Raw genomic sequence first — 24,731 nt, 5'->3', positions numbered from 1 at the left:
GTGGGAAATGCAGAACTGGAATAGAATTCCTGCTTTGCGATTATGTGGATTGTGTTGGGGCAGCGGAGGAATGTTTTTCCCGACATGTGCACCTGCGACCACAGGCCGCTCTGGCTGGGACAACCGAGGAGGCCGTTCGGAAGGGCGCCGGCCAAGCGGAAGAGGTGAAGCGGTAAACGCCACCCGGGCTCTCTGCCCCTCTCGTTGTGCTTGCTTGCCGTGTGGGGGCTGAGCTTGTCCTGTAATAATGAAAAGGCAAACCTTGTGTGCTGCTGGTTTGGGGGAGGGGTTGCACATGCCATTGTTGTGGTGTTGATGCCTGGTGGTGCCTGCCCCCTCCCTGTAGTTGCACCGTCGCAGTCGCCCCAAGCCCGCTGCTTGTACTGGTGCTGCTTATTGTGCAGCTGTGCCTGCCTATGCGTGTGCGCACGCCCTGCTTGTGCACTGCACAGCCTGTGCACCTCCTGCCCTGCTCCCTGCCTCTCTGGGCCAAGCCTTTGAGTCGGTGCCAAGCCCCTGAATGGGAGTGAAAGGTAGTGCCTAGTGCGATTACCTGTAGAGACAAACTACCATTGTGCTGTACAGATTCCTCTTTGGCAGGTTGGGTAGGTGGGTAGAAGCCAAACAGTTCTCTCCAACTGCAGCCTCCTTCACTTGCAGACATTTTTGTGTCGTGTGAGCTAGTTGACCTTCCCTGACGGCTTGTTCAGTTGGGGGGAGCCAGTTGTATTCCAGTATTCCAAGAGTGCATACATCCTTGGCACCCTGTTTTCAGTAGCTTTCCGAGCTGTGCGGTCTTTGTGACCCGTCTGTCTGCCCTTCCTCCACAGATTGCTGTGGCCGTTGTTCCCCTTGGGTCAGTTTAGTGGGGCTGTGTGCGAGGGTGCTTGCACTGATTGTAGAGGCTTGGCAAGAGTGGGCTGTGGGGAGTTATTCTGGCCATGCCTCACTGTTCTCTTCTTTGAACGCAGCCTGCTTCAAATGCAACCAGGAAGGACACATGAGCAGAGATTGTCCAAACTCGGACTCTGGAGGAGGTGGCCGTGGAAGAGGTGGGTCATTGGTTAATCTCACTGCACTGTCAGTTGATGCTAGTCTTGTGGGCTTGTTGGAATTGCCCAGGTGGAGCAGATTTTTGTACTGAGGAAGTGGCTTCTCGATAAGAACGTTTCTTGGGTGGATATTGATCAATACAGCAGAATCTCAATTGCTTGCGGCCTGTACGATGCAGCTGTCGACCTTCACATAATCAATTTACGGTAGTTATTGCAATTTCGTCGATGTGAGAGCCGCACACCGCCGTTCACTGGCGATGCGATCACGACATCGGCGATGTGAGGGCAGCGCTTAGTGCTCGAGGGTGCGATTGCGGCTCGCGCGTTCGTATAATCTGGTGTGGCGCAGGGGAGAGTTCGGAAAATCTGGAATTCGCGCATTGTGCACAATGCACTCCAGCCGGGAAATTCTATGAATTAGTATCAACAGTGTTCGTATCGAGATACTACCGTATAGCTGTGTGGCAGCATCGGGCAATTCACTAAGGTGACTTGTCATTTCAATGGCACTAGCATTGAAAAAAGTTCAGTAACATCAGTGAATGTTTAGAAAGCGGTCTTTCAAGCATGGAGGTTTATATTTGTGGCATATATGGCACCTGTTTATTATACCAGTGTGTCCTAGTGTTGTGCCTGTGTTAAGGGTTTTTGTTTGTTCTGTGTGCAGGCTGCTTCAAGTGTGGAGGGGAAGGACACATGAGCAGAGATTGTCCAAACCCAGACTCGTCTGGTGGAGGCAGAGGCAGAGGTGACAACCCAGGCTTCGTTTAGTGGTTTGTTTGGTGGCTCACTGGCAGTGAGTGGTGTGTGGGTAGTGCTTAGTTCACGAGGGTGCAATCACAGCTCTCACGTTAGTATCATCTGCAGTGTTGTGGGACAACGTTCATAGCATCCGAAATTCTGTTCATTGTACACAATGCGCTCTAGCCAGGAAGGCGCTTTATCATTCTACTGTATAGAATTTTGGGAATTGGCTGCAGCAAATCTGAGTAGTAATGGCATGGATGTTGTTTTACTGCCTCAGCTTACTGAGGAGTTTGATGTTCGAAAATAAACTTATGGAGACAGGCGGCCTAGGCCACTGGTGATCTGGCCACGTGATCGGTGTAACTGGGTTCCACATAAAGGTGCTGCGTGACTGCAGGCAGTGTTCAGTTTTGAAAAGCTGGACTGTTAATAGTGGTTGAAGCTGCAGCGAGACACCACTCCTCCTGTGCCAAGATCTGTGGGATCTTGTCGGTTGCAGGCATTGCATTGTAGGCTGCCTTGGTTTGGTCCCAGAGGACTGACGCTGGTCTCTTTGCAGGCTGCTACAAGTGTGGTGAGGAAGGGCACATGAGCAGAGATTGCCCCAATCCTGGCTCTGGAGGTGGAGGAGGTGGCGGCGGCAGAGGTGAGTACGGTTAAATCTCAGTGTAACGAACTTCAGTGTAACGAAATAATCATTTTGAAAACGTTGCGTCCATAGAAAACCATGTATTTTCAGCCTCAATATTACGAAGTAGATTTTGAGGCATGGTTGCTGGAACTAACCAGAGCAAAATGTATCGCGGGCGAGAGAGCCACCCGCCTTTCACAAGAGCGGATAGGCAGACTCAAATAAGACTACAGTCATAGTGGTGAACGTGCTGCTGGCCGCGCCGACTGGGGTAGACTGGCACGAGCATCATCACAGCCTTTGCAGCCTGCTAGGCCAGCCCTCGGCTCTTGCCGTCTCACCCAAATCTGCGCCAAATGAGACGTGCTGCCTGCAATCTCATCTGTGCTTGCAGGCAAGTGCCGATGGCACACGTCAACTGTGAAGCTTGTCGCACGCTTCACACCAGACAGCCTCGCTTCTTACTCTATTGATGCACGTATCTGCAAAAACACTTTCAGCGGAACACACAAGGAGCAGTATGGGCTTGATTTCATTTCATTGGTGGAGGAAAGGAGGACTTCTCGCTCTCGCTGACATTGAGAAAGAGCGGGGCAGGGAGCAGATGGCTTTGCCTGCCACGAAGCTGCCGGCCACGACGTTGCAGCGACGGAGCATGTAGTGTCTGTGTGTTCGGGGGATGACCGCAAAATCAAAACCCAAGGCGGGTGCATCGTCCCAGTCACACACGAGGTGATCGGCGCGATACACGTGCTGAGGCAGCTCATGAGCTCACAGCGTAAGCAGTATGTGCGTAACAGTTGCTGTTGAAGAAAGGGCAGAAGGACCACTTTAATGGCAAGCAAAGGTCTTTCCTGCGAGTTATCCGCAGTGCGTTTTTGGCTGATTCTTCTGATTTTTATGTAGCGCAATTTCAGTATTAAGTAAACTGCCGATTTTATTGACTTCGCTAAATCGAGGTTTAACTGTATACCATTGAAAGTCATTAGGCTGGTGGATGCATATCCACTTCATACAGAACTAGCTCGATGATTGGGTGAAAAAAAAATTCCCGACTGCCTAATTTTATGAAATTTGAATTTGCACAGTTGCTCTGATGGATCAGCGATAAGTTCCGCCGTCAACAATGTTAAATCCGCCTCGTGCGGTAGAAGCCCATTTGTGGCCCTTTTTTTGCTTGCTGAAGCTCATTGTAGTCCTTCTGTTTTTCTGCAAGGACTCTGTTTTCGGCCATTAGGGCATCTCTCTCTCTCGTCAGAGCTTCTATAGTGGTCTTTGCCGCTCTTTCTCATTGTCAGCCCTTAGTGCAACAATCTGCAGTTGAAGATCATTGAGGTGGCCTCTCAGAACTTGGTTCGAAGCATTTATTCTCCACTTTGGTATCATAGCTGGTGACTGCCGTTGCATCCACAGTTCATGTCTTGCCCCCATATTCAGCCCACTTGTTTGCATCCGTGCAGTTTGTCTTTATTTATTCCTCTTTTTTTGGCAGGTTGGGTACCTTCACTTGCAGACATATTGTGCCAGATTTTTGACTACTCTCGACTGGGTTACCACTCTTCCTGTTGTTGTAGCAGTGGTGATTGTTTCAGCTTGTGTCGACTTTGGTTTTTTTCTCCAAAAATAAATAAATGTTGGCTTGTGCAAACATGTGAAATGCAGTATACTGTGTCGTGTATCTATGCTGTTATTTTGTGATGCAGCCACTGAGAGTAAAATATTAACAGTGAGAAAAATAGTAGAACCCTACGGCACATTTTTACTGCTCTCAACATTGAGTGTATGAACTTGGAACACGTCAATGAGGTTTAGTGTGTGCACCTAAAATGTTGGCTTGTGCAAATATCTGAAATACAGTATACTGTTCACAGGAGCACTGCTACTGTGTCGCGCATGTGCACTGTTCTTTGTTGTGTGCCAAAGCACTCTGGCCAATATTGGTCTATATGCAGGCTGCTTCAAGTGTGGAGAGGAGGGACACATGAGCAGAGATTGCCCCAATCCCGGCTCATCTGGAGGTGGAGGAGGTGGCGGCGGTAGAGGTGAGCACACTGTTTCATTAGTGTAGCAGATTCAGCTGGTTCATGTTTATCCACCTTAGCAAATGCTGAACATGACTAGGGCATTCATTAACCCCCCCCCCCCCCCCCCCCAAGACTTGCGTTGATGGCTCTTCGAAGTCTTGCAAACAGGAACCTTTAGATCCCTCATGATGACGCGAGTCAGGTGACTCTGGCTGACAGCAGCAGCTTGTCAATAACATCGGCTGATGCTGTCTGGGACATGGAGGACTTCAGGGCAAAAATGCCCGTGATTAGGAGAGCGGAGTCTCAGCTGAATTAGGCGGCCATTTTTTTCCAAATGTAGCTTGAAGTTTTTAATTATCTCATAAATTTACTGATTTATCTGAAAACCAGTAGCATACAAAAAAAAATAAAACTGGGTAGGACTGCAGTTTCACCAAAATTCAAGCAAAAACAGTTAATGCAGTCTGCAAAGGAGCAAGGTGTCTGCACCCCATAGTACATCTGAAAACAGGCCACAGGTGTGGAAAAAGGGTCATGTGGGAGGAAAAAGCCTGTCACATTACACGCCTGGGGCTTGTGAGCCATTTCGAAGTGCAAGTGTGCGAATGTTTTTCACTTCAGTAACTTTTTGTCATTTTTTTATGTGAATTTTGGACTCCGGTCAGTTTGTGAATGCAATCGAGAGTAATATCAGCACAGTCTGTGGAACGCAACGTTGCAAGCATATTTCTTAATTTCTGCGTTGGAAGTTTTTTAGAATGGCACTTTGTGTTACCACTGTGTTGCCATGTTTCCTCCAGTAAAATTCAGTGTGCAGTAAAATACAAAATAATCAACCAATCAAAAATTGTTTGCAACATTGTGTTATTCTTTCTGGTATCTAGCAGTGCATTAAATTTTCGGTACGTCGTTATTTTTCTATTGTTTAGTTCACTGCAATTATCCTGAGAGATAATTGGTCCACGCACAAAAAAATTTTCATTTTTGGAATCCACTTAAAAATCTGCGTAAGCTTGCAAAGTTTAATTTTAGCTGGAAAACAAGGAAAATAGATTGGAAAACAAGGAAGATAGATAACACCAAATACCCCTCCCCACTGCTGCGCGGGGCCGTGCCCGTGGGCACATTCCAAAACAAAAATGTATAAGTCGCTGGACTACTCGTCCGCTCTTGCGCCATTGTCTTCACGTTTCACTAGCGTTGTTGTCTTGATCGCTGCTGTGGTCCCGCAGCACGTCGTTCTAACATTGTCGTTCAGCAAAATCCCGCACTTCACAAAGCCACATCAGGACATTGCGTCGCACCTGTATCGCTTGTTGCTTACCGGATACGGAGCACAAATGATGACTGACGAAGCCTACATTAAAACTTGTGAAACGTGGGGGGCAGTAGTCAAATGCATCAGAGCCAAAGAGAAACTACGCGTGAATGTCGTCGGCTCTTCCGTCAGCTACCAACACTCCCCGGCGCCGCTGCCATTCAGAGTGGGGGTGCCGCCTCGATTGGAACAGCAGCCCTTCCATCAACTGTTAACGCTCCCTTGAGTGCTGAGCACGCATTTGAAAGTAAAAAGAAAACGTGCTCGATGCTTGAGCTTCCCGTAAACGCGAATGCCTTATCTGTCCGCCGCCGCTTATCAGCAGCTGCAGTCTGCACCCACGCGTGGGTTGCCAGTTTCCTGTTTATTGATAGCCGTCATCAGCCGCTGCCCGCGGGTGGAGGGGAAGCCAGTTCTGCGCGTTGAAATAGCAGCTGCTCAAGGCCAGCACCAAGAGCGATGCGACGGAGCCGCGCAGCAAAAATGCAACCATGCTGTAGCATGCCCGATATCTCGTTTGCCTCTGCTTTACTTATAGTGCCATGTTTTCGTTTAGATAGTAAGTCAACCCCCCACTTTGGATTTTCAGATTTTGAAAAATAGGTTCGTTTACAATCGTGTAAATACAGTATTTTTGCATTCAGATTGATTTTGAAGGTTTTACTGTGTTTTATACTACATTGACATTCCATCATGTTGTACTGCAAGTCCACTGCATGGAATTAAAATTGTCATTGCCATGCTGTTTTCACTCGCATTGACCATCGCCAGTTTTTTTTTTTTCAACAATTTGGTGCGGTGTGGAATTTTTTTTTTTTTCTAGTAGCAATCTGGTGATTTGTCTTGGGATAAACGGGACCTTTTCCCAATTTCACTATATTAGGAAACCAGTGCATTATTGATAACTCTCTCGTTCAACCGCACAGCCAGGAGACTGCTGGTTGAGTAAACATATCAGTGTGTCTTGGCTGCATTTTCTGCTGCCTTCGTTGCATCCCAGAGCACACTGGCATTGATTTGTTTGCAGGCTGCTTCAAGTGTGGAGAAGAGGGTCACATGAGCCGAGATTGCCCCAATCCCGGCTCATCTGGAGGTGGAGGAGGTGGCGGCAGAAGTGAGCACACTTGAGTTTCATTAGAGTAGCAGATTTGGCTAGTTACGTATCCACTTGGCTACAGGACCTCTGCTGATCGGCTTTCGTAGGCTTAACGCTCACATGACCAAAGCCACGAAAGCCAGGCAATTGCTGAAACCTTCACATTAAATAAATACCGTACATATTCGGCAAGGGCTGCATTTTTTCAGTGGTTTTGATGGGGTGTGGCCAAGTACTGTAAGTGCACCACCCCTGCAGGAACTCTCATCAAAAATATAAATACGCCCTGCCAAAGTCTGCACTGTGAATGATGCGAAACTGAGGAACACCTAAGAGCAGCTCATGCTTAACAAAGCAAATTCTCTATCAAAAGTGGGGCGGTGGGTTCATTATGCGATTGAGTACTGATGTCGGTTACAGAAGTTCTGTGTAATGGGAGAGAGGGCAGCCAACCAAGTGACCAGTGTCTTTTTTTTTCACATTGGCTGTTACATCAGTGTTTCCTAAGATGGGTGTTGAGTGTGTTTGGATTGATGAGAAACTGCCCGATAAATGCGCTTCCGCGAACAGTATGCAGAGAGCAGATTAAATGCAGCGATGTTGGTGGGTGGCGGTTGATGTTGTTTGTTAGCAGATTGCTGAAACTTGCCAGTGAAATGTGTGTTGGTTGTGTGGTGTGCAGGCTGCTACAAGTGTGGTGAGGAGGGTCACATGAGCAGAGATTGCCCCACGGCGTCTAGCGATGACCGGCCCAAGAGGGGTGAGTGGTGGTTATTCTGTTGGCCCTGCTGGCGGGCGAAGCACTGCACTGCCTCGCCTTCTGTACTGTGGAGTTCAGAGAGAATGCCCACCAAACTATGGAGATATCGAGGAAATTGATACATCGGAGGCGCATCCGTGTGCATCACCTCGCTCATCACTGAACCCATCGCAAGACTCATTGTTGCCTGTGTTAAATTAAGACTCAACATTCCCCTCCCCTTTACTACTGAATCAGACCAAGCTTTAGTGGTGGTGGCGTTCTTTTATTCGAATTGGTTCGTTGGTGGTTTTCACGGAATTAAGCCAGCATTGAAGTTGAAGTTTTTAATGGGTGGGGGGGGGGTCCTTAGTAAGATCGATATTTTGACCCAAAAGGCGAGTTGACGATGTAGGGAGCAGTGCGTGCTGTTGGAACTTCACGGTAGTCTGATGTAGAGTGCACCTCTTGGGTGTCCGTCCGTTACTGTGTTGCGTGTCATAGTGCATAACTCGTTACCTGGTGGCATGTTGGAAGGTAGTAGAGAGCAAAACTCCGCATGTGCCACAACGAGAGCGGAGGAATGGACAACTGGAACGCGGCTGCCATGGGAAGGTTGGCTAGCAGCGAAACACTCCACCACTGGCAGGTGTCGTGAAGAGCTGCTGAGCTTAACTTTCTCATTACTAACGTAATTGTGCGTCAGTTGAGAATTTTTTCATGTTCAATGGACCACTTGCGGAAAAGCGAGCGCCGCCTGCCGTGCAAACAGGGAAGCTCCGCTGGCACTTTCGGTTGGAAAGGGGTTCTCGAGCAGGCGTGTGCAAAGGTAGATTTCAGCTGTTCACGTGCGCTTGTTTTCTTGTTTTAGCGTTGTTTCTTCGCCGGAAGCGTGCGTTTGCTAACGAAAGACGATGATGGAGGAGGAGAACACCCCATTTCCGTTTTTAGAAACGGGGTGGGGCGAAGAGTTTTCGAGTTGTTGCCTGAAAAACGACCATGTGTGGCTGAACCTGCAGTCTACTACCTCACCGGAACGCCGAATGACCAAATGAAAGTGTGCATGAATGTGCGCCTATGTGCGGGCGAGTGTAACAGCATAATGAAATGCACTTTCCTAATGCCCATTTATGTTCGCGCTTCCTCGATAGGGCAAGAGTTTCTGCTAACTTCATGCAGCACCTTTTGCCGCAGGCCACACTTAACTGATCAGTAAATGACCCGTTGCACCATCTCAACCACGGCTCGTGCTGATATGATAGAGCATTGCTTTGCGTTCTAACAGGCCGCTGGGGCGTTGGAATGCGCGGATATAGGCGAGGTTGCGCTCTGACACGTGCTTCGCTGTTGAGATAGCACAGCTTGACATTGTAGCATTTATGAATGTTCATACTAGTACAAATAATTTGGCTGTCACCGAATACGCACGTGCGTCGATGGCAAAACTCTTCTAGAACGACCGAGCTGTACGCACTTGGGAGCAAGCGCGAAATGTAGCAGGAACAGTCGTTTCGAAACGTGCTCGATGCGCGAATTGCTGGCTCCATTCACGGCTTCGTCTTTTGCGCGTTGTATCTCGTAGCGGCTTTTATTACGTCCAAGTATCGCTGTTGCAAAACGCGTGGTCAGTTTAGTTAGAAACGCGTTGAAGTTACATGACAGTTACGTGGCAGTTACAGCTCACATCTGTCGCCGCACTACAGCGCTGGAATGCACGGCCAGCTCATGTTTTCCAACCAAAACCAAATCGCCTACAGAGGGCGCTAGCTGCGCTTTCACCGCGCATGCGCAGAAACTTTTCCGCAAATGGTCAATTCTTCTGTGATGTGCTCACAATGTACAGTAGCGGTCATTTTTCGGAATCCAATATTTGGACTTGCACAATGTTTCGGGAACCTCATAGCAACTTGCATATAATCATGATGTGTTTTTGACACCAGGATATGAGTAATACTGTGCAGATCATTCTTTGAGTCACTACCAAACTGAGTTTCTACCTAACAGAAGCCAGCAGGCGTTGCTGTTGCAATCAATCTGCCCTTTGCCAACATGAAAGGAGTCATGTTGGATTAACACTGGGTCAATTGCCCGTTCTGTCTTGGCTGTTTGTTGTTCATTTTTTGCTACTTGGGTATATGGGTATAGGTTGGTGACTGTAGTCCCTCAAAACTAGGAACACCATAAGCTGATAGTTTTCAAAGTTAATTTCTAGCAATTTTTTCGTTCTGGAAATGGTCTTTTGGATGAATGACTGGTCTGATCTGGTCCTCTAGCAAAACACGTTCATGCCCTTGAACAATTAGGTGGGGAAAACATGCTCCAAGTACCTTGGAAAATTGCTGTAGAAATTGCGATGTGAATGCTCTTGCAGCTAGGCTTCTGGGGCTGCGTCGTTGGTCATAGACTTTGCCCATTGGCTGGAGGGAAGTGGCGTGCCACTGCCAATACTATTGCATTGCCAACACATCATGTAATTAGGTGTCGCTGTGACCCCCCTCCCCCCCCCCCCTCCCTCCCTCTTTTATTCCCTTCTTCGATTGTTGTGGATGTTCAGTGTGTGTTGCATGCCGAAGGAGGGTCGTGCAAGGAAGCAATGTGCTGTGGCGTGGGCCGTGCCCTGTTCGCAGGCTGTTTCAGGTGCGGTGAGGATGGACACATGAGCCGCGAGTGTCCCAACGCAGAGTCCTCGGGTGATGGAGCAAACCGTCCCAAAGGCTGCTTCAAGTGCCAGCAGGAAGGACACATGGCCAAGGATTGTACCAATGAGCCAGTCCCGCGCACGGGTCCAGATGGTGAGGGTCCTTGCACCAGTTGTGGTGCTTGCTGTAATTGGTGGCTCGGTCTGCCTTTATCTCAATGGGTTTTCAGTGTTGGCAAGGTTGCGGAAGGGGCTGAGAATAGCTCCTCCATCCCTTTCTGCTAAAGTTGCACAGAGCTTCGAGATGTGCGGCATGTCTGAAAAATGCCCAAATTCAGTGACAGGCTATGGAGACAAAGAAAGCATGCTATAAGCAGTAAAACCTCGTTAATTTAAAAGTCATTGGGACTGCTAAACATTTTTTTTTTTAAGATATTCGAGGAACATTTCGAGGGCCCGTACACGGATGCGGTCCTTACACGCGTTTATACGGTATTCTAATTAAGGGGGGACATGGGTCTTTGCAGCCGAAAAATCGCGGAAAAAAAATCTGTTTTTTCAATTTTGTATTATTCGTGATAGTGAGGTCATTCTCTACATGTGGGTGAAGTTTCAAAGCGGAGAAACCCGTAGTTTTTGAGAAAAGGCCGAATAACAGGAGTATTCTGACCAAAAATCTCGGAAGTACCTCAAAAATGCTCATTTCGCGCCGGGCACCATTTTCAAATGACGCACCGGAAAGCCGCCATCTTGGTCTCGTTGAAAGAGCGTCTCTTCCTGTTTATTTCTATCGGAGCTACTTGCGCAGCGTCGCTTTGTTAGCCATGAAAAGGAAAGAATTGGAATCTTGCTGTGCCAGTGTTCATTGCCCATCATGTGTCAAAACCGGCGCAGCTCATTGGCCTGCACCGTTTTGTTAAGGTCCGTGCTGCCGACGGGCGCGACACCAAACAAAAATAGTGTAAATCGCGTTAACCAAAGCCGGGAAAAGCTTGTCAGCATTGTGTAGGGTGGTGCAGAAAACGAAACTGAGAAAAACGCGAAAAACGAAATCAAACATTTTGAAGCTGTGTAAGCACATTACAGTGCTTAGTTTTCCGAAACAAGCGGCTTAGAAGGCCCATAGTGAATAGTCTGAATCACAATTTTGCCATTCCTGCCGCTTAGCAAGCTGCAAAAAGGATTTCGAGGGTGCACACTGTATTGTAAAGCAGTCTGTCGATCGCCACCATATCTACCACCACATCGGTAGCTCCGCAGGCAATGGAGGGTTGGCGTCTATATGCTTGTTCGCTAGCGCCCACATCTTGTGCTAGGTTGCAGAAATTGCTGCCAAACTGGCGATTTTATCATCGGCGTGCAATCAGCGCTGGGCAGAAATGTCTAATCTGACCCGCTGCTGCCAATCTCGCCAGAGCCCGCAATTTGCTCAGTGTCGAAGGGGGACGCCGAAGCTGGTAAACAAGCGCTTATCACGACCGCCGAATTGCACTCCTGTGCCTCGTTGTTCCCTTATCCCTCTTCCGATCACTTTTAAGTAAAACCATCCTCTGGCTCTCAGTCATCCTCTGCAGCCGCGATATGCACCGCGCTCGGAACGAACGCTGGAACGGCTGCCAAGGTCGCGTCATCTGCCGGTTAACGCTCAGGCACTCCGCTGCTGCTGGTTGACATCACTGCTGACGAACTTGTCTTCCGCTTGCTTTCTGCGGCCTTTTTTACGTTTTTTTCCCAAACTTATGCGTGCTGCGAACTTCCGATATGGTTTCAAGCCACTGTGGTCTTTTTCAAAATGGCGTCGCAGGACGAGCTTGGAGCGTTCAAAAAAATGGTGCCGCCCAATGAGGTGCTTGAATTTCGCCATGTGGTGTCCAACAGCCAATAGCATTGCCGCATTTTATATTTTGTTTTCTGTCCTTTACTCGGCGACCAATCGCAGTAGACCTTTCGTTCTGGCGGGAAAGAAAGCTGAGACATTGCTCTTTCAAACGAGTCCAAAGTCTCTTAGCTGCGCCGGCCACGGGACACGCGACGCAAAACGGGCATTTTCTAACCTATTTTCCCGAGCGCTCCTGTCAAAAATTGCATCTTTGCGTGTTGATTTCTTGTAAACTACGCGGTATTCAGCCATGAAACTTGAAATTCAGATGGAAAATGATGAGACTTATCCAACTATGACCAAATTGAAAAGTCGATTTTTTTCGCGATTTTTTGGTCCCAAAGACCCGCGTCCCCCCTCAGGACGGCCGGTACCAAAATGAGGTACCGAATGTATGTAAAGCAAATCCAACTGCAGAGTAAATCCACCTCAATCCAAGATGCGAAAAGCCGATAAGATTTTGTTCGAAGTTGATTTTGACAGATTTGGCGGGTTGCTTCGAAGTTGATTCTATGGTCTTGAGTCCTCGGCTACAGGATTGCGCTCTCTCTCGAAGTTGCGGACGTCTTTTTATGCTGCCGCTTTGACCCCCTCCTCCCCTCCATACTTAAGACGCTAGCTACTGCCCTCAGTCACCCCTGATGGAGCAGAGTCGGCTTCGAAAGGTTGGGTTAAAATTTAAATTTTTGGTTGGAGATGTGCAGTTTATTATAAATGCTGGAGGCTGCCAGTGTACTGTGCAGTGTCAACACACGATGAACCACAGGTGGTCTTATTCCGGAGCCCTCCAGTAGGCGTCCCTCATAGCCACTCTAGTTGCTTTGCGGGTGTTAAGACCCATAAAAAAAAAAATGTAAAGCATGGTATCAACTGTGCACATTTCATTTGGATTGCTTGTACATTCTGCTGTAATTTTCTTTTCTTGAAGTTTAAACTGCCCCGCAACGTGTTTTATTAAGACTGCTGTAAACTTGTACTTCAGCGAGAACAGTGGTGGTACAGGCTCGTCAAGCGGTGCCATGGCAGAGGACAGGATGTGGGACGTTGCTTGTTTTTTTAATTGATTTCCTGAATGCAGGCAAGCCCATGGAGGCTCCGTATGTGCCACCATCGCTGCCCACAGATGAGGACACTCTCTTCTCAAGCATCTCCACGGGCATCAACTTTTCCAAGTACGACACCATCCCCGTGGAAGTGAGCGACCCGCAGTTTACTGTGCCCTTCTCGAGCTTTGAGGAGATGGGGTTGTGTGATCTGCTCCTGCAAAATCTCTGCCGGGCCAAGTATGTCAAGCCCACACCTGTACAGAAGTACGCAGTCAAGATTGTCCTGGGCGGCAGGGACCTCATGGCTTGTGCACAGACTGGCTCTGGGAAAACGGTGAGGCAGGAGTTCGTTGTTTGTATGTGCTTTGCACTTGGGCCAGGGTAGTCTTAATGGGAAAATTTTTAAGAACTGAAATCATTTGGTGTGAAAGGCGGGGCAAAGAGCGCTTGTCTTGTCTTTGTCCTGCCTTTCTTGCACTGTTCACTCACCATGAATGCTTACCAACTCGCCCAAATCTGTGTTCTGTTTCAGGCGGCCTTCATGCTGCCTATCCTTCACACCCTCATGAGCGATAGTGCTTTGGAGAACCCATCGTTCCAGGCCGTGCAGACTCCTCAGGCAGTCATTCTGTCGCCTACTCGGGAGCTTGCCATCCAGATTGCGCAGGACGCGCATAAATATGCCTACGACTCCATACTCAAGACTGTCCTCGTTTATGGCGGCACCTCGGTTCAGCACCAGTTAACGCAGCTCTCGAGGGGCTGCCACATATTGGTGGCAACCACTGGCAGGCTGAAAGACTTTGTCGAGAAAGGCAAGGTGGGTGCACTCTTGTTGCCAATGTCTCTGCACTGTTTGTTGCTTTGTTCTTCCTAGGGCTCCTTGCGTCACCAAGCTTCTTGCTTCATTTTGTCATGCAGATCTCTTTTGAGAAGCTCCGTTTCCTGGTGCTGGACGAGGCTGACCGTATGCTTGACATGGGCTTTGAGCCAGACGTGCGTGCTCTGGTGGGCCACTCATCCATGCCGCAGCGGGGGGTGCGCCGCACCTTGATGTTTTCGGCTACCTTCCCAGAGTCTATTCAGATGCTTGCCCAGGAGTTCCTACAAGACTCCATCTTTCTCAAGGTCGGAATCCTTGGCAGTGCCAACTCTGACGTGAAGCAACAAGTGTTTCAGGTGACGCAGTTCGAAAAGCGGCAGAAGCTTCTGGACATCCTCGGGAAGGAGGGCAGCGACCGGGTGATGGTCTTTGTGGAGAAGAAAAAGACTGCCGACTTTCTGGCGGCCTTCCTGTCGCAGAAGGGTCTCAAGACAACCAGCATCCACGGCGACAGGTACCAGAGGCAGAGGGAGGAGGCCCTGCTGGAGTTCCGGCGGGGCACCTGCCCGGTCATTGTGGCAACTGCTGTGGCTGCTCGTGGACTCGACATTAAGGATGTGCGTCATGTCATCAACTATGACCTGCCTCAGTCCATTGACGAGTACGTCCACCGTGTGGGCCGCACGGGCCGGGTTGGCAACCTGGGCCAGGCCACAAGCTTCTACGACACTGAAGCGAATGGGGCCCTGGCTGGAGCGCTTATCAAGATTCTTGCTGAGGTTAGTATACTCTCGTAGACTATAGCAAGTTACTAACCTAACCTAACCTAACCTAACCTAACCTAACCTAACCTGTGACTGGCTAGGTTTGCTTCGTGTATTGCTGCCACAGTGCAGCATACGTAATTGGTCATGCTGTATGCATTTGCTGTATCTTGAGTTCAAAAAGGGCACTAAGTGAAATGGGGAAACAAGCTTCACTAGATTGGTTTACTTTTGTAATGCAGTCTAGCCAAATTCAACATCATCATCAGCCTTATTACGCCCGCTGCAGGGCAACAGCCTCTTTTATAAACTCTGTCCTTTGTCAGCTGCGACCGCAGTGTCCCCACAACTTCTTAATGTCGTATCTGCCCACCTAACTCTATACAAGTATCGTATAAACGCATGTACAGGCTGTACTTTTTTTTTTTTAGTTTCGGGGGACAATTTTAGGGGTGCAGCCCATATATGCGATGTGCGAAAGTAAAAACACCATTGAAGTCTCTCAGCATGTCCGTTGTCAACGCATAGCAGTTGTTCCACACTTCCATCACATAGCAGAGCAACTCTTCTTCCAGTTCGGGAAACGTTCACGGCTTGCCTTGGAAAACTTGCGTGCACCGACTAGCACATAGCAGCGCACGGTGCGACTATTTTTTAGAACACTAAAAACTGCTCTTTCGAATGAGACCAACATGGCGGCGATCACTGCCGGAGAATGACTGCTGCGTGTCGCAGAAAGAGTGCTGCTTTCGCGTCAAAATCTGTCCGGAGTGTGTGCGGATCTGCATTTTTTAATCGTATGTCGAAATATTTACTCTGGAGTTCTGGAAATTCAGACTAGTAAAATAACGGCTGTTGATTTTAAAAAATTTTATTTTATATTCTATTTCCATTTCTAAATCCTATTTTCAATTTTTCACCCCTAGAAGCAGTCTTCCCCCTTAAAAGCCACAATACGCTGGAGCTGGGGTTACTGATGCCAATATGAATAGCAGGACCTCGCGACGGAGGAAAAAGTTGACCTGCGGCCTCTGGCGCCATCCGTGGGCAGCACCTGAAGCTCCTATGCATGTGTATTTCAATGGGTATTTTCATGTGGGTGCGAAATTTTGGGTGCAGCCCTTAAACTGATCTTTTTGTTTGCTTGTTTCCTTCAGGAAAACAGGGTGCGGCCCTTACATTCGTTTATGATAGCAGTGGCCCAGTGGTTAAGGTGCTTGGCTGCGTCCCTGATAGACGCAGGTTTGGTCCCGGCTGCAGCGATCGCATTTTGGAGTCAAAATGCTAGAGGACCATGTGTCGTGCAAATTCGGTGCATATTCAATGATCTTGGGTGGATGAAATTATCCGGAGTCCTCCACTACGGCGTCCCTCATAGCCAGAGTTGCTTTGGGACATTTAAACCCCATAAACCATTATAAAAGCAGCAGTGACAAACTTGGAGGTGTTTCTATGACAGGCACTTACTGCTCGCAGGTTAGCGAGCGAAAGTCAATTTTTTCTCCATCCCCGGTTGCTTTGGAGCACAATTTTTCAGTGTTATGGTGGACTGCGAACAGCTGTGACCTTGGCTTTATGTCAACACACAATAGCAGCAAACCGTGCTGAGCACGTCGAAGCACATGCAACATAGTCCTCGTCTGAAAGTCTCCCACGGTCTAACATTGTTCACAAATAGCACCAGGAAATTGACAACTGATTACACAAATCAAGAGCCGCAATGGCTTTGTCGGGCTTGCTGGACAAAGAATTTGTTCAGTCTTCTTTGGGAAAGCAGAGGCAGACATCGTTCCATGACCCACTAAGCATAGCAAGGTGCCTAGGCTGCTGTAAAGGCGCGCTCACACTAGCGGGAAGCTTCCCGCGCCGGCACAGCGTCAACGTCGACGCTGCCTCGCAGCTCCTCGGAATGACGCTCACACTACGCGCGTTTTCTCGCTGCGGTTGTCTTGGAATGTGGAGAGAGGAGGCGCTGAGGGAGGACCCGAACGAGCATAAAGAGAAGGGGATAGTCACGTGACACTAGAGAAGACTGGAAAGCGCACCCTGCTAGCTCCCCTCCCGTCGCCCTGGCAAAGCAGCCGCCGAGTGCCCCGGCCGGACGCGCGCAGCCTCCGCCTCCGCCGACGGGGTCACTGAACTGGGACCGACGTCACGGTTCACGGTCGGCGCCCATTGGCTGTTCTGTCACCGGCACGGGAAAAATAGGTACCGAACCCATCGCTCCGCGGGACGGGAGAGCAGGCTGTCCGCGGGAGAAAAACCGGCTTGGGCGGGAAGCGGCACGCGGGAAACGCCCGGCGTTGCGCGTTTTCCCACTAATGTGAGCGCCCCTTAACCAGCCTTTGCCGTGTGTATTATCCTGTGGTCCAATGACTGAGGCACCGATATAGTTTGGCGGCCACGGGTGAAGTCTATTGTTGCGGAAACTGGCACCCGTGGTGGGCACTGTTGTTTGAGGCGACAGACATTGCGATGTTGGCTTTGGTGGGGGATTTTAAAGTTGTTATCAATGTCCTGAAGTTTCTGAGGGTCCATTAAAACCCTTGAATTTCTGGTGTATCTAAGGGGTGCATCATTTTTTCCTAATGAGAAGTGTTGTAACGTTGAGAGACTGAAGAAAGCAGGAGTGGGTCGGGAAACAATTAAGGGTTCATATCGGAGCTAATCTGAGAAGAAAAAATGGACAGGGAATGTAATGCGAACAGTAGATTGACCTTTGTTATGCATTTGACATAGTTGTGAAGACCCCATGCGTCATTATAGATTGGTGGTGTTGAAAAACCAGGTATAGAATCCGTACCGAAGTGACTGAATCTACCACTGAGTGACTCGATACTGGAAATGAATCTACATATGCCTTTTCGCACGAATGTTTGTGCTCAGTCATTGCTGTAGCCATTGAACTGTTCATGTACAAACAGCTGATGGCGAGTGTGTGCTGTGTGCAGAGCCAGCAGGAGGTTCCAGACTGGCTGGAGAATGAGGCCAAGTACGGAGGAGGAGGAGGCGGCGGCGGCGGTGGCTTTGGTGGAGGCGGCGGCGGCAACTTTGGTGGTGGCGGCGGTTCACGGGTGAGTGTGCCTTTCCTCCTCCTGCGAGCGGTGCAGCAACAAATGGATTTTGGGAAATGCCTTGCTTCCAGAGGACTTAACGAATGGCTTGCTTTAAACCTGTTCAAAGCTCAACAACTCCACAAATTACTTTTACGAGTAACGAGTAAGACAGGTTGCTTCTGCTCTGCTTCGTGCACGTGAATGCACCAGAGCATACGAGTTCTGCACATGCCACCAGTTGGGGTGGCCTCAATTGAATCTGTCTTCATCCCTTAACAGTGGAGGTAGTTCGTGAAGTTCCGAGACTGAGTTCATTAAAAAAAAATGCGTTTAACATTGAAAACATTTGTGCAGCACCCCTTCAAAATACAGTAGAATCTCAGTGATACGAATCTCAAGGGGACGTGCAAATATTCGTACCACCCAAAATTTCATATCACCAAAAAACGAGCGAAATCCGTCCCGAAACCATGAGACTTGCACAAAAATAACATTTATTTACATGGAAAGAAGTCACGTATGTCCTTCTGAGTCTTCTCCGTGAGATTGGCCAGCAGAGAATTTTTGAAGCTGAAGAACTGGGCTGTAGTGTTCTCACGCACAGTCTCGGATGTCACAGGACGCCGCAGAATACCGAGAGCGTGCATAGTTTCGACTGCCGACGGTGGTCGGTCATCACCATTTTGGCGCTCGTATTCTTCTTCGTCACTGGTCGAAATTCCAGGCTGCGACGATGCATCCTCCACAATGTCTTCCACTGTGCGCAGACCACAGGGGACGAGATCGTCGTCCGCGGTGACGAAATCGTCGGCACTGCAGTCAATGCCAAGCTGGTTCCAGACATCAACCGGAATTGGATCTGGCACTTGCGAGGTGGTGGCCACTGTGGATTTAAAAATCCCACATTTTGCGAAACAATTTGCGATGGTTGCAGGGGGAAATGCGCTCCCAGGCCACTGCAATAAAATGCATAGCGTCCAGAAGACTAATCTGCATATTTGCGTCCTTACGGTCAATATTCGCAAGGAGGCGGTGCACCAACAAACCTTTGAAGTGGTGCTTTACGTTTCCGATAATGCCAGCATCTAGTGGCAGCAAATGACTAGTAGCGTTCGGGGGCAGGAATACCACTTCTACCACGAAAAGAGCCGACGTCATCCATGCCTCTTTATTGGCTCTATATGTGTAGGGCGAATGACCGGCTGCCTTGAAGCATCGGGGCTTTTCGTATTTTTTAATGACGGTCAGTTTCATTTTTTCTGACCCGTCAGCATTGCAGCAAAACAAAACCGTCGCACGCTGCTTACTTTTTTGTCCTCCCTGGCAGGCTTCGCTCTTGAAGCAGGTACTCTTTTCGGGCTGAAGATTGTAAAACAGCCCTGCCTCGTCAATGTTAAAAACATCGCGAGCATCATATCCCGCGATGAGACTGCAGTGTGGTTGCCATCCAATCTTCAACGACGGAGGCGTCAACCTTTTTCCGTTCGCCGCTGGCCGTTGACGCTGGCCGCGGTGACCTCTTTAATGGGGGATGCGGGTTTCAAAAGTCGAAAAATCGCGAAAAACTATTTTTCAAAAAGTGTATATTTCGGCTATGTGTTGTAAACTACATTTTCTGTAATTATGAACGCCTAATTCATCGCGGAACTGATTCTAATTATACAACAGGCCGTGGCAGCCCCCGAGCCGCGTGCGCATGGCAAAAACAATCAAACATCGCGCGCTCGCCATTTCCATGCCCCTGAACTGAGCGCCGCCATCTTGGTCTTGTTTCGCTTGTGAATGCTTGCCCTTTCCCTGTTGCTTTCGCCGGCGGTGGCCGCGGCATGGTAGAAGCATGGCTCGCACGAGATTGGAGGACTCGAAGCAGTGTTTGAGGTTCCCGCGTCTCGAATTCAAGCTGTGATTGGACGAAGCGCGCGCTCCTTGCGGACGCGGGAGATAGCGCGGCTGCTATTGGCTGCTGCGCACGCCGACACGTGGTCTCTCCCCCGGCGCGTCGGGACCGCTGCTGTCGGGATTCTTGTGGCGTGCTTTGAACGGTTTTGCGCACCCTGCGGATCGTCACGCGGCCGTTCACGATGGGCCCTAAAAGGAAATTCAAAATGCGACATGCGTTCGGTTCGCGGCGTCATTCTATGAACGCCATTCGCATGGCGAAGTTAGCAAAGCGCGTTGCCGGCAATTGCGGTGACGCTTCCAGCAGTGCTGCCTCTGCTACACCGCTACAAGAAGACTGTTGCCACTTCCAGCACCGTACTTTCCGCTTCATCGCAAGGAGATGGCGTTTCAAGTGTGCCTGCCATCCCGACTGCGTCAACCTCGGTGATCCCGGCATCCCGTCTAGTGTCTGTCGCCGTGAGCGATGATGCATCGTCGACCGTGCGCGTGAACACGCACTTTTTGGCACTCGAGGAAATAGAGGCGGTGGAGGCACAGCGTAATGCTCTGAAAAACAAACTCGGTGCCACTCCCTCGACGCTACGAAAATTTCAAGCGATGTCGCCCTATCCCGCACCTGCCACTGCTACTAGCAAAGATGAGGTATTTGGCATTGTGCAAATGTGTGCATGTGGCCACCTGCTCTCCAGAACCTTGTGCCAACGCTGCCTTGCAACTGGACTGACAATTGTCAGGTACCCAACGCGGACTGGCTACATAGCTTGAGTTGGTAGAAATTTTTCTGTCTGCGGGGCTCACACCTGGCCACCTAGCCATCCATCGAGCTGTGGAAAAAGATGCCTTGCGCATGGGAAAGGCCGAGAAGCGAGGTCAAACAAAGACTGAGAGGCGGCAGATAAAGTCTGCAAAGACACTGCAAACTATTCTGCGGGGTCATTTTAGATCCGGAAATGTTCTTTCAAAACATCAAGGGCCGTTCTCTCGAAATGAATTTTTTGCCTGGTGTGGCTGCCAGCAGTATCTCTGCAACCGCTTATCAGAGTCCCACCAGGTTTTTTTTATTCTGTGCCTGAATAAATTTCCGAGGGCAAGACGGCCCACTTTTTTATGATATTGACTCTAGAATTTATTATAAGCAATCGAAATTAGGCTAATGCGAGTCTAATTAGTAACACTAAATTCAGTGCTGTGCTGAAATTTTTCAGTGAGGAAATTCAAAAAAGGGGCTCTGTCTTGCCCTGTGGTACCTATTCAGGAATCTTCATAATGAATTTGACAGCGCCAACACATTTTGCAAATTCTCCAGGCATGTCATAAGGAACCTATGTGAACCATTCTGATATACTCCTGTAACTTGAGTACCAATTTACGTAGCTCCATGAAACTTTATAGTTATTCAAATGTTTATGCCATGAGTGTACCCTGAAAATGTGAACCATTCTGATATACTCCTGTAACTTGAGTACCAATTTACGTAGCTCCATGAAACTTTATAGTTATTCAAATGTTTATGCCATGAGTGTACCCTGAAAATTTCATTATCTCAAGAAACAAAAAAGTTGGTGTTTGAAAGTAGCCTCCCCCCTTAAACCATGTTAGCAGAACTTCCAACTTTACATAGTGAGCAGTCATTGCTTCTTTGGAGTTTACGCCAAAGTGCTGCACATTCTGCATAATTTGCTCGCTCTGAGCGACGATCGTAGACAGCGTAAAAATTGGCAGGCCTAATTCCTTGGCCATGTCAATGAGCCTTTTCTTGGGCTCTTCGTCCACCTTCAAAATATCCAGTTTGTCCTTCAAGAACGGCGCCGTCCGCTTTCGCGACATATCGTACTGATTGCAGTACCTTTCGGGCTGACGCGATCAATGCTCTTAAAACGACACATGCAAACATGCTGCATTTCCGCAGTCGTCGCGCACGAGGGAACAAAGAAGCGGGAGCTGCTGTTAGCGTGATGATCTGCGCGCTGGCTGTTGCGGAAAGACCGGCGGAACAGAACGGGCGCGCAGGGCCGCGAGAAATGTGGAGAGGACATATCGCGCCCGACCGATTGGGTTGGCTAGTTCGTAGGGTGAGCGGACCAATAAGCAGCGGTGCTAGCCTCGGGCAACAACAAAGTAAAAAGAAAAAGGTGAAGAGGTGACGAGGTGAAAAAGGTGATGAGGAAAGCTTCGCTTGCCTCGTCAGCCTCCCTGCTGCCGCGGAATCCCAAACCGGCACTGGCGCACGCTGTGCCGGTGGCGGCTTGACAGTCACGGTACAGAAGGGGGGGAGGCTACCCTTGAGCATCAACTTTCTTTATTTCTTGAGATGTCTGGATGAAATTTTCAGGGTAAGCTTGTGGCACAAACATTTGAAGAACCACCAAGTTTCATGGAGCTCTGCCCTCTGGTTCTCAAGTTACAGGAGTATATCAAGGTGGTTTACATGGGTTCCTTGGGACATGCCTGGAAAATTTGCAAAATGTGCTGGCACTGTGAAATTCAGCATTGTCATTCCTGGATATGTACCCCAGGGCAAGACAAGGTCCTTTTTCTAAATTTTCTTGCTGAAAAATTTTAGCACAGCCCTGAATTTAGTGTTTTGCTAATTAGGCCTGCATTAACCAAATTTTAGTTGTTTATTACAAATTCCAAAGACAATATCTTGTCTCAAGGGCTTGTCTTGCCCTCAGAAATTTATTTAGGTATGGTATAAAAGAAACCCCATGAAATTCTGATTAAGAGAACACACTTTTCTTTCTTGAGATATCTTGATGAAATTTTCAGGGTATGCTCACAGCATAAACATCTGAAGAATTACCAGGTTTCATAGAGTTGTGCCCACTGGTTCTCAAGTTGAAGTATATCAAGATGGTTTACATGGGTTCTTTGGGACGGGCCAGGAGAATTTGCAGAATGTATTGGCACTGTGAAATTATAATTCCTGGATAGGCACCTCAGGCTACTAGGCCCTTCTAAATTTCCTTGGTAAAATTTTTTACCACAGCGCTGAATTTATTTACTATTTAGGCATGCACTAATTGAACCAAATTTTATTTATCAACAATTCCAAACACAATATCTTCAGTAAATGGGCTTTTCGTGCCCTCAAGAATTTATGTACAGGATAAAAAGAAAACCACATGAAATTCTGATGAGTGGTTTCCGAGATGCTGGGATGAGCAGCCATACAAAAAAAAGTTAATAATTCCAAGAAAATGGCCCTCGAAAGTTCAGACATTTCCGGGTCTAAAACGATCCTGCTGAAATTGGAGCGGTCTCTGTGCTTTTTCTTCTTATGCCGCCTCTGAGTTTTCACTTATTCCGTTTCTCAGCCTTGCCCATGTGCAGGGCACCTTTCTCAGCCGCTCGCCGGATGGCTAGGTGGCCATGTGTGAGCCCCACCGACACAGACTTTTGTGGCCCTGCAGCATCCAGCGTTATACCTTAGCACTGCTTCATGCAGTGCTGTCTCCACAGCAATTAAAGATGCGTGTTGCTCTTTGGGCATCAGGGACCACTGGACTGAGTGAAAAGACTGATGCGTTTTGGGTCTTCGCTCCCAGGCAGCGTCGGAGCAGAGAATCCTGCGAAAGGCGCTCATATATAGGCAGCATAGCCTCAGCAACGTAGCCTGCAAGATTGTACGCATGTTTCGGCTGGGCTGCTCCTTTTGCCGCAATAGCCTTATGCCGGCGCCATCAGTCGGTACCCTCAGGACAAAGTTCATGATGAGGCGCTGCTTCAGTTGAAGTGACGTGGTGGTATGATGCCATCACTGCACGGTGCATGGCAGCCACATCGTTAGAATTGTTCCTGAGGGCCTAGCCATAGTAGCCTGTTAATTTGTCAATGAGGGCCTTTGTAAGCCTGCCCTTGCCTCCTAATGGCTTCTCACTTTTCTGGACAAGATTGCGCAGTGCAGTCCCCATCCTTTCTTGGATGTGGTACAGGCACTTTTCTTTTACGATGGGAACAAGGCCATAAACGTTCTCTTGTGCAAGGGCAGAGAAAGTAGTACTGTCACTATCAGGCACAAGTATTACATAATGGAGGTTGTGTTTGCTGACAGAACGTGCAAAGATAATTGGGCTGCCTCCACCTCCATCCTCCTGGATTTTGCATCAGTGTTTTTTTTGGCACACATGGCTCTCATGCCAACTTAAGTAACCAGAGTCCCCAGGTTTCGGTCCTATCTGACAACCATGGCACTGGTTTGATAGGACTGCAGCATCCAAGATGAGGCCCATGTGGTATTCAGTGATCGCCCCAACATGTGGGACGTGTAACCACGCTTGTGCCAGGTCCCATCATACATGACAGTAATGGGTCTGGAAAAGCCTGGGTCCATCTGCTTGTAGGCTTCTTTTACTGCAGTTGCAGATTCGGCGTAGAACTTTTCCATGCTTAGCCTGCGAGTCCCTGAAGGTCTTCAAGTGCTTTTGAAATGTCCGATGGTGAAGACCTCTGTTCGACACATTCTTTGCTGCCCAGAAGTCATTGAGAGCTGTCTGGCCCTTCCCTATTTGTTTCATCGCCGTAATTGCTCGAATATTGACTTCAAAAGCCTGTCCTTCGCTCTGGCGTGCAGAATTCCACGCACTCGCAACAATCCCACAACGTGGGCACATCAACTCAAGTTTTGTTGCCAGCCCAAATTTAGTGCCCCCTTGAATTTTCAGCCCACTTGCAAGGCAATGCTGGCACAAGGTGCTGGAGAGCAGGTTGCCCAGCACATCCATTAGCACAAGGCAAAATTTCCCGCCTTCAGTTGTAGCGCTGGCGGTTCCGGGATCAGGCATCATGGCTTGAAACTGTGGCTGGCATGGCGCCAAGTTGATCCTGAATGGCAGCACGTTGTGCCTCTGCTGCCTCTATCGCCTCGGGTGTCAAGAAATGTGTTGTCAAGCGAGCGGTGGACGACGCGTTCTCGCCATGGTCGCTGATGATGGGCTCGGGTCACCAGGCGCACTTGAAACCACGCATTCTTGTGCCAATGAAGCAGAAGGTAGTACGTTGCTGGATGTG

At 48.9% G+C, this 24,731-nt stretch overlaps 1 protein-coding gene across 7 annotated transcripts in view; it reads left to right on the top strand.

Moving 5' to 3' along the window:
• LOC144110758 (ATP-dependent RNA helicase vasa-like) overlaps window positions 1-24,731 on the top strand; it is a 41,159-nt gene that overhangs the window by 14,100 nt on the left and 2,328 nt on the right. For 2 of the 7 annotated variants that reach the window (XM_077643831.1, XM_077643830.1), the window contains exons 6-17: window positions 105-164; window positions 972-1,052; window positions 1,723-1,803; window positions 2,362-2,448; window positions 4,386-4,475; window positions 6,806-6,892; window positions 7,557-7,634; window positions 10,241-10,405; window positions 13,209-13,510; window positions 13,709-13,996; window positions 14,098-14,778; window positions 17,715-17,837. In XM_077643831.1, the coding sequence (XP_077499957.1) occupies window positions 105-164; window positions 972-1,052; window positions 1,723-1,803; window positions 2,362-2,448; window positions 4,386-4,475; window positions 6,806-6,892; window positions 7,557-7,634; window positions 10,241-10,405; window positions 13,209-13,510; window positions 13,709-13,996; window positions 14,098-14,778; window positions 17,715-17,837 (2,123 nt within the window). The remainder of the gene's footprint in view (window positions 1-104; window positions 165-971; window positions 1,053-1,722; window positions 1,804-2,361; window positions 2,449-4,385; window positions 4,476-6,805; window positions 6,893-7,556; window positions 7,635-10,240; window positions 10,406-13,208; window positions 13,511-13,708; window positions 13,997-14,097; window positions 14,779-17,714; window positions 17,838-24,731) is intronic. The other 5 variants (XM_077643832.1, XM_077643833.1, XM_077643834.1 and 2 more) reach the window with 5 other exon arrangements.

This window comes from Amblyomma americanum, chromosome 11 (assembly GCF_052857255.1).
Source record: "Amblyomma americanum isolate KBUSLIRL-KWMA chromosome 11, ASM5285725v1, whole genome shotgun sequence".
Taxonomy (NCBI): domain Eukaryota; kingdom Metazoa; phylum Arthropoda; class Arachnida; order Ixodida; family Ixodidae; genus Amblyomma; species Amblyomma americanum.
This window is presented reverse-complemented; position numbering and strand designations above follow the sequence as displayed.